This window comes from Moschus berezovskii, chromosome 2 (assembly GCF_049115385.1).
Source record: "Moschus berezovskii isolate FMDL1 chromosome 2, NW_MosBer_1.0, whole genome shotgun sequence".
Classification (NCBI taxonomy): domain Eukaryota; kingdom Metazoa; phylum Chordata; class Mammalia; order Artiodactyla; family Moschidae; genus Moschus; species Moschus berezovskii.
In genome coordinates, this window is record NC_142461.1 from 112,252,023 (window position 1) to 112,269,186 (window position 17,164).

The following is a 17,164-nucleotide window of genomic DNA, read 5'->3' on the forward strand; positions in this document are numbered from 1 at the left end:
AAATCATTAGGTGACAAGCTAAGGAGCAAACTTCCTAATGGATGAACTGATGACCTACAAACACACTGATGAATCTTAATATAATAATAGTAAGACAACTAGAATTGTATGTCTTATGATAAGATGCAACAAGAAGCACATACCATTTATGAAAGAGCTGGCAAAAAAAACCACCACTACTGTCCCCAAACTAACCTAGTTGACTAATCAAGTCAAACCTCCAGATCTAACTATTGGTTTACAGGAAAAATGGGGGATGCAGGAGCATGCTGAATGACATCACAGAACTGCAATTGGAAAAGTTCAAAATATGAAAAAACAAAATACTTAGTTTCAATAAATAAACTGTAAGGGGAAAAAAGACAGAAATGTACAACTTAAAAAGACAGATCACCCAAAGGTAAAATTTGGATTCCAATTTTAATAAACAGTAAAATACAACATATACAAGATAACGGAGATACTTAAATGTTGATAAGCAATATAATATTAAGAAATTATTATGAACAGTTGTAGAGATGAAAATGATGGCACTATGGTTATATATCCTTTTAGATATACATTCTGAAGTGATATATTATCTGTGATTTGTTTGGAAAGGATCAGGTGGGATTCTGGTTAGTGAGTATTGATCATTTTTAATGCTGGATGAGGGTTCATTATACTAGTCTCTCTATTTTTGTATATGTATGAAATTTTTCCCATAATAAAAACAATGATAAAAGTATTTAAACCAAGAAAAATGAAAGAAGAAACAAGGAATGAAAAAGAAGAAAGAGTAGATTTAATTACCTATTCTTAAGAGAAACTGAGGCACTGAAGCACCTTCAAGTTGATTATGAAACATGAAATATACTTTTCTCATTTTTAAGAGAATGAATTCTGGAGCTAGAATGCATAAGTCATTCTGGCTTTGCCATTTGCCAGCTATATAACCTTGGGCAAACAACAATGTCTCTGGGTCTCAGTTTCCTTATCTATAAAAATACAGTATTTGCAAAACTTAAGGGGATATAATAAGCTTATTATATATAAAGCACTTAAGGGCTTCCCTGGTGGCTTAGTGGTAAAGAATCTGCCTGCCAATGCAGGAGACATTGGTTCGATCCCTGGTGTGGGAAGATTCCACATGCAACAGAGCAACTAAGCCCATGCACCACAGTTACTAAGCCCACGTGTTCTAGAAGCTGTGATCACAAGAGAAGCCACCGCAATAAGAAGCACACACACCTCAACTAGAGAGTAGCTACACTCACCACAGTTAGAGAAAAGCCCATGCAGCAACAGAGACCCAGCACAGCCAAAAATAAATAAATAAAAATTTAAAATCAATAGAAGAATTAATGTCTAACATAATAATCAATATGGGAGTGTATCAATTACTATTATTATTGTTATATGAAATTACAGCATTGAGAGATGCACATAGCAGCAAAAAACCTTAGTAAACTATAGCATACTCATTCAATGAAATATATACAGTGACTAAAAATAATGTTGTATAATTATATTTGTTGACATAGAAAAAATATTCACAATATATAAACAAAGTTGGGCTTCCCTGTGGCTCAGCTGGGAAAGAATCTGCCTGCAATGAGGGAGACCTGGGCTCGATCCCTGAGTTGGGAAGATCCCCTGGAGAAGGGAAAGGCTACCCACTCCAGTAATCTGACCTGGAGAATTCCATGGACTACAGTCCATGGGGTCATAGTCAGGCACGACTGAACTACTTTCACTTTCACTTCACTTTCAAAGTTACATACTATAAAAAGTCATTTTAGTTTTAAAAAAACAGACTTTTTAAAGATACATATTGCTTGTACACATGAACAAGTACTGCGTGTAAAATTTAGAAAGAAAACAAATGTCATTAAAAATGAAAAAAAAAGTCAGAAAGAGAAAAACAGACATCGAAAGCAAACAGTGGCTGTACCATGGGTGATTTTCCTCTTTTTGCTTATCTGTTCCTTCTCTATAAGCATGTGTATATATCATATAAGTAAGTGTTTTCTTCCCAATCTTAGTACCACTGTACTAAGTGGTACTTAATGGTAATCATACCATTATATTAAATGATACTAAATGGTAATCATACAATTGTATCAATTATACCATATCTTTATATACAAATATTAATGACATTTATATTTTCACATAAAAATAAGCTTCTTGATAACATGAAGTATTAATGCAAATATGAACTGTTAATACAATTGGCTTGGGACATAATAATCCCAGTTTCCAGACCAGGGATCAAACCCATGCTCCCTACAGTGGAAGCACAAAGTCCTAACCACTGGACTCCCAGGGAATTCTCGGAAAATCTTCAAGATAATGAAATAACTTTTTTAAAGTTTTAAAATTCCAACTGATGAGATGATTCTATTTAGTCTGATTTTCTGAAAATTGTTAATAGCCTACCAAAGACTTACCTATTGTGTAGTAATAAGGTGTAAGAACCGAGGCTTTCACAAAATTGATTCCTCCCAGTACCTCTGCTAACATTTTATAAATCTGCTGTTGTGCTCCATTCATGCTGCCAAAATCTTCATGAAATGAAAGCAATTAGTTCACTTAAAATAATCAGTTTTTGAATGAAAATCATTCCACATCTACAAACTAAAAAATAAAGATTAATATTTCCAACAAGAGCCTTGCTGTATTAATAATACCATATGCAATGACATTAAATTTAATACAAGTTCTTTGACTCTCTACCAAAAGAGGTTTCAGTTCAGTTCAGTCGCTCAGTTGTGTCTGACTCTTTGCGACCCCATGAATCACAGCACGCCAGGCCTCCCTGTCCATCACCAACTCCCGGAGTTCACTCAAACTCATGTCCATCGGGTCGGTGATGCCATCCAGCCATCTCATTCTCTGTCGTCCCCGTCTCCTCCCACCCCCAATCGTTCCTAGCATCAGATTCTTTTCCAGTGAGTCAACTCGTCGCATGAGGTGGCCAAAGTACTGGAGTTTCAGCTTTAGCATCAGTCCTTCCAATGAACACCCAGGATTGATCTCCTTTAGAATGGACTGGTTGGATCTCCTTGCAGTCCAAGGGACTCAGCACCACAGTTCAAAAGCATCAATTTAGTGTCTTAAATATTAAGAATTTTTTACAACACAAATTTCATCTACAAAATGTTTCCATTAAACAAGTTATGGCACTCTTGGGAATTGTGGTGTCATGATAGGTTAAACAATAAAAACAGTGCACTACTAATAATGTGCTTTAGAATTAAACTTTACTTTCTGACCCAAAGAAAACTCAAACCTTTATTATTGTGTTGTTGACAGAAGCGGTCATGAAACCATGGAATCTGATATTCAGGGCATTCCAAGCAGACTGCTCTATTTAATTCCATAAGACGAAATTGGACCTTCATATTTAGAGATGAACATATAACTGAAATTTTAAAAATACATTAATAGACTTTGAACTCAGAAAAAGACAATTCATTTTTCACATTCATTTATCCCCATTAATGACTGTAACTTTTATTTTCATATTATAAAATCATTTCATTTGTGTATACATGTTCTATATTTTTAAATTATTACACTCAATGGGATCATTAGGACCAACACCTATGTTGTTCTCCCTAATTATGAATGTTAAAACCATATTTTAAAAAATACTGCCAAAGAATATTCATTGATCTAATATTCCACATTTAGCAACTTATCCTAAGGAAACAAAGATGAGGACAATGTCAGATTCTATAAACAAAAAAAAAAATCATGACATCAAAAAAAAAATGTAATGGCATGGAAAATTTTTCAAAATATAGTTCAATGATAAAAGGCAATAGACAAAAGTGAATATATATATAATTCAAATTTTATCTTAAAACATATAGATATATCAACATATATGAAGGCAGGAGACATAAAAGAAACATTCTAAAATATTAAAAGTGGTAGTTTCACTTGGTGGTAAGATTATGAACAATCTTTCATTTTCTATTTTATACTGTTCTATATTCTACAATAATAAACAGAAAAAAATCAGTATGAACATTGAAATGCTTTAAGTAGGTAGGCAGAGCTGAAACTTGGATTTAAATATAACTGATAACTTTTTAAATTAAATAGTTGTTACATACGTTCAAGTTGAGAATCTAATCTGGCTAAGAATTTGATGTTAAAAATTGCCTTCAATAGATCTTCTGGAAAATATTGAAGTGTAGCCAAAGAGTAACCAAGAAACACTAACACGAGAGGATCCAATACACCTAAAACAAAATTAAGAAAAAAAAATTAAAATGTACAGCTGCTTCACATACATGTAAGTACATACTTTATTCAGGTAAAACCAGGTTTTTAAAAAATGATACAAACACAACCTTGACAAAATTAATCTATCCTGTCACAAGTAAGGATGGTAGTAAAGTGGTTGCCTTTGGGTAGGGGAAGAACAGGAAAGAAAGCCAGGAAGAAGGTTACCATGCTAATATTCTATTTTTTTGATCTGGGTACTGATTTCTTACATGATTCAATTTCTATAAATCCACATACACTATGTATATATGTGTGTGTGTGTGTGTGTGTGTATGCATATATATATATAAAGGATGTACAAACATGTCTGCATTATTATTATACTTCCAATAAAAGTCTTTAAATTGCCTTGAAAAGAGAAAGACTGGAAACAAAAGGTCATTCTACCAAGCCATCAGCCACTGCAACCACCTACAACGGTGCACCCAGAGGGGAAATTCAGGATGAAGCAAAACAGGACACTGGTCCTAGGTAGTTAAGATTCACATCAAAGGAAAAATTTCAGGGAGCCCAGACTCTTGTATTTTACCAAACATAGAAAAGCACTAAAATCATTAACTTGAGATGTCTGTTTTTGTGATAAACAATAACTTTTGATGTTCAAGTACACGTGTTTTTTTTGTTTTTCAATAAAAACTCCTATATATCATGGGAAAAAAAAAGAAACAAAAGGTCAATAAAGTATGTAAAAATAAGAAAGCCCACCAGTTTCTATATACTGATGTAATATTGCACAGACTGTGTGGAGAATCATTCTAAGCACTTTACAAATATTACCTCATTAAAAACCTTACTGTAGTGTACAATAGGAATGATTATTATCTCCACTTTATAAACCAAGTGTACTGAAGCACAGAGAAATTTAATGACTTGCCTCAGCATGACTGGCTAGTGGAGGGTGAGATTTAACTTGGGAGAGTCCAGCTCTGGAGTCTGAACCACTGTGCTATGCTACTCTCTAGGGCTCTCAGACCTCCAGGCTGAGGACAGACACGTATGAAGGTCAGGTCTCATCTAGCGCCTCTTCCCTGACATGTCAGCCAGCACCACACTGTGTATCCCAGAATATAAGGCTTGCAGTTATTTACCTGATTTGCCTCATCCAAGAGGAATTTCCTTTCTCTCTTTCTCTCTTTTTTTAAAATTTTTTATTGGAGTATAGTTATATATATAGTTATAACTATATAACTATAACATATTTATATATATATATAAACTATAACAGAAAAGTATGAAAAAAGAGAATATATACATTAAAAAAAGAGAAAATATATATATTCTCTTCTTTCATACTCTTCAATTATAGTTTAGTACAAGACACTGAATACAGTTCCCTGGGCTATATGGTAGGAACTTATTTATATACTTTACATATAGTAGTTTTTATGCACTAATCCTAAATTCCTGATTTATCCCTCCCATCCCTTTCCCCTTTGGTAACCAACCGTAAGTTTGTTTTCTATGTCACGAGTCTGTTCCTGTTTTGTCAATATGTTCCTTTGCATGATACTTTAGATTCCCCATATAAGCGATATCACATGGTATTTGCCTTTCTCTGCCAAAAGACATTTCTGATGAGAGGGAAGGGATCACCTAAAATGCACCATTAGCAGCAAAGGTTCTTACAAAGGACAAAAAAAAGATGTTAAATCTTTCAACTGTTTTGCTGAGTTTATGTAATAAAGCAACATCAAGTCAGAAACAAGGTTACGTGATGATCTCTACCAACAAAACTGATCTGTCAAAACTAATGTTTATTCAAAATAAAGAAAAGTATCATTCCATAAATTACTTAAAATTCAGCTTTAGGTCTCCAAGAATTTTGCAATCATTTTCACAGTAAAGTCTTCAAAAATCAAAGCTGTACTTCTCAAACTCTCATCTCTTATATCCCTTATTTGAAGAAAAAAAAAAAAAGACTGTAGTTTCATTTCCTTCTGGTTGTTGACACACAGCTGAACAATCAATAAAGCATATGCAAAGTCTCATCTTTCAGTTTCAAGTCTCATCTTTCTATATATAGTTCTATTACTAAAAGGAGAGTATATATGAATGCCACACATGCATACATCTGTACATGAATAAACACACACATGTCACAGTCACATTTTACTTGTCTATTAGAGAAACAAAAATAGGTCAGATACTATCTGGCACAAAGATCCTACAAAAAATATACCAAAGTCCATGAACATCATACTGACATCATTAATATATTTATACTGTCTCACACAGCCTAACTAGAGGTCTACAAGTCTAGAGAAACATACCATAACATAAAGACTAACATCTTATGCTGGACACAGAAGCTCTCAGTTAAGTATTTGTTGCTTGGATAACAGAATGACTATTTCTTACTCTCCAGGCACAGCAAAAAGTTCTGAGGAAAGCCAGTTTCTTCTCCTATCAACTTGGTCTCCCTCATTCCATTCCTGCCACACTGAATCTGTGGCAGATTCACGCTGTTCCTAAAAGAAATCAAGCATGTTCTCACCGCACAGCCCTTTGCGCTTGCTTTTCTTTATCCTGGGCTGCTCCTCTCTCACTTCATTCACTCCATGGTCAACGGCATCTCCTTACTCCATCTGGCCCGCCTCACTACCCTCCATCCTACATTCCTACCCCGCTCTAGTGCTCTCAGATTCTTATCACCTTGTGAACTTGCTCATTATGTACGCCAGTTTCACCCCGCCAGAAAGTCAACTCAATGATGGTAAAGTCTATCAGCTTTTCACTCTCTCCTATATCTCCAGTGACTAACGACCACCTGACAGTAAGCACTTGGTGAATACTGACTGAAAAAGCAGTAACTACGGAGCCAGATGTTTCACCTCTAAAACTCTCACATTATCCTGACGTGTAAGAAGTATGAATCTGAGAAGAGAAGCCCCATAAAGCCTTTTTCTTTAAGGCCAAATAGAAACAAATACAACTCAGGACCAAAATAGATGAAAACAAAAAAATAATTTCCTGTCTTTGCTGTCCTCACATACTGTTTCTGCTACGGCCAGTAGTAGGAAGGAATATTTCTATTCCACTTTTTTCTGGTACTAAAACACTATATAGACTTTTTAAAGAGACATAATAATCAGCACCAGAGCAACAACCTTTCTGACAATTAATAAATATCTATAAAGGACCTTAAGAAATCTTTGTTTTCTATTAAAAAAAAATATTAAAATTGACAAAAACAATCAAATGTTATATGTCTCCAGAAATGATACAAATATCAGATATACAGCACCACAGACAAAACATTTTTTGCTGAAAATGTTTACTCTGAATCTAACCAAGCATCTGTAACTAACTTCCAGTTTACTAGGGATACAGATGATGGAGGAGCAAGTTAAAAGAAACCACTCAAACAAATCCAGAATGTGGCACAACCCATAATAAATGGCCAATCCCTTTTACAAAAAATATATATATATCAAGAGAAAAAAAGATAGGGAGAAAGTGATATAGCCCAACATCAGTTTCTTTAAAAATTTATCAAAGAAAATTTGGTGACAATTAGGAAATCTTTATTATGCATTGAGTAGACAGTAGCTTCCCAATTGGCTTAGAAGGTAAAGAACCTGCCCACAGTGCGGTAGATGAAGGAGACACGGGTTTGATCCCTGGGTTGGGAAGATCCCCTGGAGAGGGAATGGCTACCCACTCCAGTATTCTTGCCTGGAGAATCCCATGGGCAGCAGGCTATGGGGTCACAAAGAGTTGGACATGGCTGAGTGACTAATACTAGGTGGTAAATGGTACTTGTTCACTTTCTTAAGGGTGATACTGGCATTGTGTTTACAGAGGAGAATGTCCTTACAACCTGAAGTATTTAGGGCTGGCACTTCAAATGGTTCATCATATACACAGACAAACACACACACACACACACACACACAGAGCAATCTGGCAAAATGTAAGAGAGATAACCTACTGGAATGAGTGAACCTTGACTGGATTCTGTGTCCAAAATAATCACTGTAAACAAGGTATTTTGGGAATAATGAGGGAGACTTAAAAACAGATTGTATATTACATATTGTTGTTGCTTAGTCTCTAAGTCATGTCTGACTCTTTTGCAACCCTATAGATAGTAGCCCTCTAGGCTCCTCTGTCCATGGGATTTCCCTTCTCTAGAGGATCTTCCAATCCAAGGATCTTCCGACCGTGTCTCCTGCATTGCAGGCAGGTTCTATACTGACTGAGCTATCAGGGAAGCCCTATATTATATATCAGGAGACAATTAATTTTCTCTATGTGATAACAGTATTGTTGTGACTTAGGAGATCATTATTCTTAGGAGGTGTGCGTCTAAGCAATTAGATGTAAAGAGTCACATTCCCTACAACTTATTTTGAAATGGCATAGAAAAAATGAGAGCAAGAGAAACAATAAAGCAAATATGATAAAATGTGAACAATTACTGAATCTACCTAGTGAGTTCACAAGTGCTACTTTTTCAATTCTCTACTTTCTAATGCAAGTTTGACATTTATCATAATAAAACAGTTTTTAAAAATGGATCCAAAACATTTTTTTGAAGGTATAAAACTCATGGCTATTTTTGTTATCCTTCAAAAAAGCAGTATGTCTTAAGAGCAGCAGCAACAGTATTCTCCAACCTCCTCATCTATGTAGTACTAAACAATATACCTACTTAAGTAAGAATTAAGGTGTTGAATGCAAGTTCCAAAAAATTCATCCCTTTGAGGTGGATCATAGTTCAGGGTGCTGAATGGAAGAATAATAGCAAGAATTGCAAAAGGATGAATCTGTAAAAAATAGAACAAAAAGATTACTGTTTAAACCTCAACAAAACAAAATAAAATTTAGCCTAATTATTATCCTAAGTAGAACTCTTTATCTAACAAGCCTATAGTTAAATGAACATGCCCACAGTTAACTTATTTGCAGAGTACATCATGAGAAACACTGGGCTGGAAGAAGCACAAGCTGGAATCAAGATTGCTGGGAGAAATATCAATAACCTCAGATATGCAGATGACACTACCCTTATGGCACAAAGTGAAGAGGAACTCAAAAGCCTCTTGATGAAAGTGAAAGAGGAGAGTGAAAAGGTTGGCTTGAAGCTCAACATTCAGAAAACAAAGATCATGGCATCTGGTCCCATCACTTCATGGGAAATAGATGGGGAAACAGTGGAAACAGTGTCACACTTTATTTTTTTGGGCTCCAAAATCACTGCAGATGCTGACTGCAGCCAGGAAATTAAAAGACGCTTACTCCTTGGAAGGAAAGTTATGACCAACCTAGATAGTATATAAAAAGCAGAGACATTACTTTGCCAACAAAGGTCCATCTAATCAAGGCAATGGTTTTTCCAGTGGTCATGTATGGATGTGAGAGTTGGACTGTGAAGAAGGCTGATCGCCGAAGAATTGATGCTTTTGAACTGTGGTGCTGGAGAAGACTCTTGAGAGTCCCTTGGACTGCAAGGAGATCCAACCAGTCCATTCTAAAGGAGATCAATTCTGGGTGTTCATTGGAAGGACTGATGCTAAAGCTGAAACTCCAATACTTTGCAAAGAGTTGACTCACTGGAAAAGACTCTGATGCTGGGAGGGATTGGGGGCAGGAGGAGAAGGGGATGACAGAGAATGAGATGGCTGGATGGCATCACCAACTCGATGGACATGAGTTTGAGCGAACTCCGGGAGTTGGTGATGGACAGGGAGGCCTGGCGTGCTGTGATTCATGGGGTCACAAAGAGTCGGGCACGACTGAGCAACTGAACTGAACTGAACAGTTAAATGACACATGTATCATTGTTAAGTTCTCTACCTGGCTATAATCTATTTAATTCCGTCACTAATCTCTAGTAACTCTAAATATTAATGTAGAAAAAAATAAATCAGATAAGTACAAATTGATTTCATAAGTATAAAATTCTGTTCCAGAATTCCTTAGTCACTGAAATGACAAGAAGATAGTATCACTAATTTCCATGATATAAGTGCATTTTATAGACTCATCATATAACAAGAAAGCTTCCTAATTTATAATAATAATCAGACTTCATTTTTCTTTCATTCTTCTTTTTAAATTCATTCATCCAATACTTAATAAACAGCAGGCACTATGCTAGGCACAAAGATAGACTTTTATTTTCACTTATTAGAAACACTATCTTGTAAGAAAAAACCATATTCTGATATATATACTTGATTTTGTAAGTGACTGTTTTCTCACATAATTCAAAAAGCATCATTGGGGCTTCCCTGGTGGCTCGGTGGTAAAGAATTCGTCTGCCAAAGCAGGAGACATGGGTTCCATCCCTGGTCTGGGAAGATCCCACGTGCCATGGAAAAACTAAGCCCATGTGCCACAACTACTGAGCCTGTGCTCCAGAGTCTGGGCTCCAAGCAACAAGAGAAGCCACTGCAATGAGAAATCCATGCATTGTAACTAGTGAGTAGTCCCTAACTAGAGAAAAGTCCATGAAGCAACTAAGACCCAACACAGCCAAAAATAAATTAATTAATTAAAAAAACAAACAAACAGCATTTTACAAGTTCCAGAAATAAAACTGTAAGGAGACACACTGACAATTCAATTATACTAAAGTCAGTGAAGACCTACAATTTTCTCAGTTTTCACATTTATCCTACTCTTTTGAATAGTTTTAAATAGTAAAAGTATCATAGGATTATAGAAAATAAGAAAAAGAAAGCAAAAATCATACATCTCCATTATCCTAACACAACTATTATTATTTACCAGAAACTAGAGCTTAATTTTTAAACTTCAAATTCCAATCAAGTTCTTCAAGCACTTATTATAAACATTTATGCTTCTAGAAGTTGACAATAATATGAAACATTTCAATTTCACCTTTTCAATCTGTTGAAGGACCACTGAGGCTATCTTATCAAGTAGTGAAGTACTGAGGTAGTTGGTTTTAGAAATAAAAGATGCAATCCCTGCAACATTGATGTAATTAATTTCATCCATCAAACGCTGGAAGGTAACAACTGTTTCTTCAAGAAGTGAATCAGCAAACCAGTCTCCTTTTAAAGATTTAATTTCTTCCCATAACAGATTCAAACTTTTACATTCTTGTAGTCTCTGATGACCATAGTGATCTAATTTTTGAAGTACTTTCAACTGTTTCCCAGGAATATTATCCAGATACATGTGATCATACTGAATACATCTTAAAACAGATGCTGCAAAAATATTCAGGTCATGTAGGTCACACTGTGGCAAAACTGCTTCAATCTGCGACATCCTCACTTTGTCCAGGTGAGCAGAAGGAAGCATTGAGAGAGCATAGACCAGGATGGAAATCTCACTAGGTATGACACTGACTTTCAAATGACTATAAAGAAAGAAGGAAAAAAAAAAAACAGAATGAATATATCAGCAGCAAAACTTAGTTATAAGAATTAAAACATGAATATATAATTATTATTACACTTAATAGGTGTGATAGTTTTAAAATATAATTTGAAGAGGGTTAGGGGCTTCCCTGGTGCTCAGTGGTAAAGAATCCGCCTGCCAATGCAGGAGATGAGTTTGATCCCTAGTCCAGAAGATCCCACATGCCCGGATCAACTAAGCCTGTGTGCTACAACTACTGAGCCTGTGCTCTAGAGACTGGGAGCCTCAACTGCCGAGCCCACATGCCGCAAGTACAAAAGCCCTTGCACCCTTAAAGCCCATGCTCCACAAGAGAAGCCACAGCAATGAGAAGCCCATGTACCACAACTAGAGTAGCCCCTGCTTGCCACAACTAGAAAAAGCCTGCACAGCAACAAAGACCCAGTACAGCTAAAAATAAATAAATAAATGAAAATAAATAAAAAGGGTTAGATAAATTTCAAGATGACAAGTTTCATAAAGGCTTACTAAGGAAAGCCTTCAGTTCAGTTCAGTTCAGTCACTCAGTCGTGTCCAGCTCTTTGCCTTAAGATGTTCTAAAACATATCCTCAATTTTTTATGCAAAAATAAAACCATAGTCCCTGACAAACAAAAGGTCAACATTAGAACAGTGTCTGCAGAGCTGTTGCGAGAGACAGAATTTGGACTGTATTTCTGGATATGACCTGTCAGAAGCTGGTATGATCTAGAACAGGCAAAGAGTGACCACTCAATAACAGTGATCCCCTTCTTCTGCAACATAAGAAGCCCAACCTTAAAAAAAAAAAACAGACAAAAAAGACAAACACAGAGCATAAATTGACCCCATTCTCTACTCCTCCTTTCCCAAATCCCTATGCTTATTGCCCCACCACCAGGACAGCAGTTGTTAAAATACAAATTAAAAACCGGGAGCTTTTAAAGCATCTTTTAAGTTTAGAAGTACTGGAAGAGATAATCAAATATAAATTAAAAGAAAACTGATTTACTTTTAAACATATTAAGTTAGCATATTAAAATAATGATGATATCAAGGCTAACAAGGATATATTGATGCAGACTTTCTCATTCACTAACAGTAAATTTAAAAAGTTGGTGCAACCTTTCTGGAAAGTAATTTAGCAGTATAGCTTAAGAACTTTAAAAGTAACTACATCATTTGACATGATCAATCTTTGTCTAGTAAACTAGCCTAAGAAAATAATCTAAAATGAAGACAAAGATTTTGTTACATTATTCATCATATTTTTTATGTGGCTAAAATTTGAAAACAGTCTACATACCCCAGGAAGGGGAATAGTTAAGGTAATTATGATACAGTCATATGATGGGCAATATCCAATCACTAAAAATATTTACAAATAGCTTTAAATGATGTAGGAAAATGCTTTTAACATTAAGCGTGTGGGAGGAGGAACATAAAACTGTACATTCCTGATTCTCAACTACGAAAAAAACATAGATAATATAAGTATATACCACAAGCAAATAAACCAACCAAATAAACCAAACTACTCACCATAAATGAAAGGGCTTACAAATGATTATTTTCTTCTTTATACTTTTTTCTGTTTTCAAAATGATTTTTTTTCACATGAGATAGGTCACGTGTTGACCTCATAACAGATCTGAGGGAAGCACATCTCACACAATAGTGTGAACACCCAATTATTATGCTTATGAACTATAATCAAAATGATTTTCACATAATATCTGGCCCACTGCCTGACACAAAGTAGGGACTCAATAAGTACTAAATGAGTATTTTATTCTTATAACAACAAAAAATTAATATACTATTTTACATAAAGAAAAGAAAGACCTCCAGAGTTGTATCTGTTTACAGAATTGACCCAAGAGGTAGGAACTCTCAGTATTTGCCAATCTAGTGATACTAATCCGAAAATAGACCCTCAACAGACACAAACATGCCAGACTCCACTTGATGCTTTCCTTATGGTGTTCCCTAAAATTCCAAAACTCACAACAGATGCAACTGCGTTATTTACATTCTACCACAAATCTACCAGCATGGCTAAAATAAAAATGTACCAAGTGTTGGTGAAGATCTCGAGAACCAGGAATGCTCACATTTTGCTAGTGGTAAATAAACTGGTACAGTCACTTTAGAAAACTATTTAGAGTTTCCTGGTGGACTAGTGATTAGGATTCTGGGTTTCACTGCTGTAGCCCAGGTGCAATCCCTAGTTGGGAAACTGTTAAAAAAAAAAAAAAGGAAAGAAAAAGAAAGAAAGACAAAATAGAAAACTATTTAGCTGGATCTGCTGAAGGTGAACATATTATAACATATGTATAATCAACAATCATACTCCTCAGTAAATACCCACAGAGATGTATACATATGTTCACTAAAACATACGAATGAGGATGTTCACCCCAGCAGTATTTATACTAGTCAAAAACTGGAAATAAATCAAATATCTATCAACATTAAAATAGACTAAAAAAAAACCTGTTATATTCTTACAAGAATATATAGCAAACACATGGGTAAACCTCATAAATAAAATGTTAAACAAAAGAAGCAAGGCACTAAACAGGCAAAACTAATCCATGCAGCTAGAAGCAGGGACAACAGTTAGCCTGGGGAAGGGGTTAGGGGTCATGAGGAGGGAATATGTCTGTTCTATGTAGATAGTTCAATATATCATCTTTTTTGTTTTAAAGAACATATTATTCCAGTACATGAATTCCCTGGGTTCCCCAGATAGTTTCAGGAGATATTGACACAAACATTTATGTGAACTATTTTAACTAGATTGTATTCCTTCGCACCAACCTGCTCTGAAGCGGGGGAAGGGTTAAATTTAAAACTACAGAGGTATGTAAGGGCTCTTGCTATGCAGAATTACTAAACTTCAACATTGTCATATCTGCTTCAAATTTTTTAATAAAGTAAACAAATCATTACTGGTAAAGTGAAATCTCCTGTGATGCTCCCACTCCTGTCTTATTTTTCTGTTAGCATACCTGTAGGCCAACAGTATTGTGTAATTTACTATTTTAAGAAACACTGTACTGACTAAATAAATCATGTCTCTGGGCCAGTTTATGATATCTAATTTAGAACATAATTACATTAAATTCTTAATTCAGAGGCTAAATGAAAGTGGATGTTATTAATAAATATGGAGTGAAGAAACAATCCTGTATTTAATCCCCTTGATAAGAAAGTTATTTAAGAAAACAGTGAACTTTCTTGTAACATATCTAATATGCTAAATTCTCACCTGATAAGGTGCTACCTCTTATTCCTCAGTTCAAATCCTTAACCATAACAACATATCATTTTATTATAGTAAAAACATTTTCAATTATATGTCAATCTTGATTACAGCATAAAGTCACATTCCTGGTCTTTCAAAAATCACAGTAAGAAATCAAACTAGTATGGGAAAAACAGAGGGGGAAAAGATTAATCTGGTTTTAATTTCATTCAAGTCATTATTTTGATCTTTAAAGTCAAAATTTTTAATGGAACACTCCATTTTAAAGTAATATAAAAATCAATGGAAAACTGAATAAATTCTTAGTTGAAATACCAATACTATATTCATAGAAATGCAAAAAAATTTTAATTATAAAAGGGAAAATCATACGAAAATACTTTAATAACATTGCCACCACATATTTTAGTTTTAAAATTTTAATATGCCTTGGACTTCCCAGGTGGCTCAGTGATAAAGAATCCACCTGCCAATGCAGGAGACACAGGTTAGATCCCTGATCCAGGAAGATCCCACATGCTGCCAAGCAACTTAAGCCCATGCGCCACAACTATTGAACCCGTGCTCTAGAGCCCAAGAGCCGCAGCTCCTGAGACCACATGCCACTGCTACTGAAGTCTGCAAGTCTAGAACCTGTGCTCAGCAACAAGAGAAGCCATAGCAATGAGAAGCCCGCACACCACAACTGGACAGGAGCCCCCACTCGCTTCAATTAGAGAAAAGCCCAGGCAGCAATGAAGACCCAACACAGCCAAAAATAAATAAGCAAAATTTAAAATAAATAATTAAATTTTAATTATTCCTTAAAACAGTCAAGTAAGCAGACTAAAGGCCTACAAATCTGAGTACTCCTAAATGGAGTTTTGCCTTCTTCAGCAGCTCTAATCTTTTCATGGATGGTTATTCCATTCCTGCAGGAAAGGAGAATGGCTTGGTTTATGTGTTCATGCCCTAGAGCTCTCATCACTCCACTGACCTCACTTCCATTTGAAAATATATCAAGCACAAGCACTGGCAGAATGGGCACGGCAGCAAGATAAGTGTCTTAACAATTTTAATAATAATCTACCCATTTCTGTCTTCGAAAGTTCCAACTTTTACATAACTAAACTAAACTTATACATAACTAAACAAAACAGGCTAGATTATACAATGAAAGACTTAAACACATCTAATTTAATCTTACCTAAGCAGTAATTCTCTGAGTTTCACAAAAAGCTCTTTACTTTGAAAATGTAGAAAAATCAACGCTTGAGTTATTCTCAACAACTCTACTGGTTTATAGTTATCCAAATGTTTATGCAGAATTGAAGTAATCCTAAAAAGAATGATAAAACATGTATTATAACCATTTCACTCACGTACTATTATTAAACTTTTACTGAGGAGCTGTTTCACGCCAGACATGCTCTGTGCTAGAGAAATAGCAATGAATGACCCAAGGTTTTCTGTTCTTGAAGAACTGTCTCAAGATGACGACAGAAATGTAAAATGATTTTTCTTCCTTAAATACAGGATGCTTCTCTAATGGAGACGCTTAAAAGCAATGAAAAATGCAAACAGTCAATAAATTGGAGGAACTAGGGCAGAAGGAATATTTTTTAAAGAAATATATAATACACAATGAAATAATAAATATACACAATCTGAACCACATATTTTTGTTTCTTCTTAAATCTCAAGTTTAAAAAGCCAAAATGTTGCAGTGTGATTTCAAGGTAACAACCATAGTATAAAACAATTCAAGTTCATGTAGATAGATGCTAACTGTTCTGCAGAAACTGTCCTTTTAAAAAGTCACTTGTGCTTTATGCTCTACACTTTCCTAAATTATAATCCTCTGCCTAAGAATAAGAATAGCAGCAAATGAAATGAAAGATGTTGTAAATAATTAAAAACCTGTTTTGAAAAATTATTTAGAAAATAAACAATGACTTAAATGTTAATTCCTTATTTCTTCAAAACCAAGATTATAGGAGAGAAAAAAACTTTTTTCTCAAAAAAAAAAAAAAAAAGCAACTTATGAATGTCAACTAAACTTAACACCAAAAATTTCATGAAAGTATACTTTTTAATCAGACGTGAATTTCTGCTTTCCATCTCTTCCATTGCTCCCATCACTGCCAGGGCCTGCTGGCCAGTCAGATCCTCTGACATCAATAATATAGTTGATTTAAGTCTAGAAGCAAAGAAAAATATGTTAGAAAATTAATGACTAGTTTATTAAATTTTTATAAATAACAGTTCTTAGGCAATA

At 34.9% G+C, this 17,164-nt stretch overlaps 1 protein-coding gene and 1 non-coding gene across 2 annotated transcripts in view; both read right to left on the reverse strand.

Moving 5' to 3' along the window:
- FASTKD1 (FASTK mitochondrial RNA regulator 1) overlaps positions 1-17,164 on the reverse strand; it is a 34,320-nt gene that overhangs the window by 3,319 nt on the left and 13,837 nt on the right. Inside the window, exons 6-12 of the mRNA XM_055397512.2 lie at positions 16,976-17,086; positions 16,094-16,225; positions 11,131-11,617; positions 8,936-9,050; positions 4,107-4,235; positions 3,275-3,406; positions 2,433-2,546 (exon numbers count right to left, since the gene is read on the reverse strand). Coding sequence (XP_055253487.1) covers positions 2,433-2,546; positions 3,275-3,406; positions 4,107-4,235; positions 8,936-9,050; positions 11,131-11,617; positions 16,094-16,225; positions 16,976-17,086 — 1,220 coding nt within the window. The remainder of the gene's footprint in view (positions 1-2,432; positions 2,547-3,274; positions 3,407-4,106; positions 4,236-8,935; positions 9,051-11,130; positions 11,618-16,093; positions 16,226-16,975; positions 17,087-17,164) is intronic.
- Positions 13,253-13,359, reverse strand: LOC129538777 (small nucleolar RNA U13). Its single transcript, XR_008682317.1, has one exon. It is a non-coding gene; the product is annotated as a small nucleolar RNA U13 (small nucleolar RNA).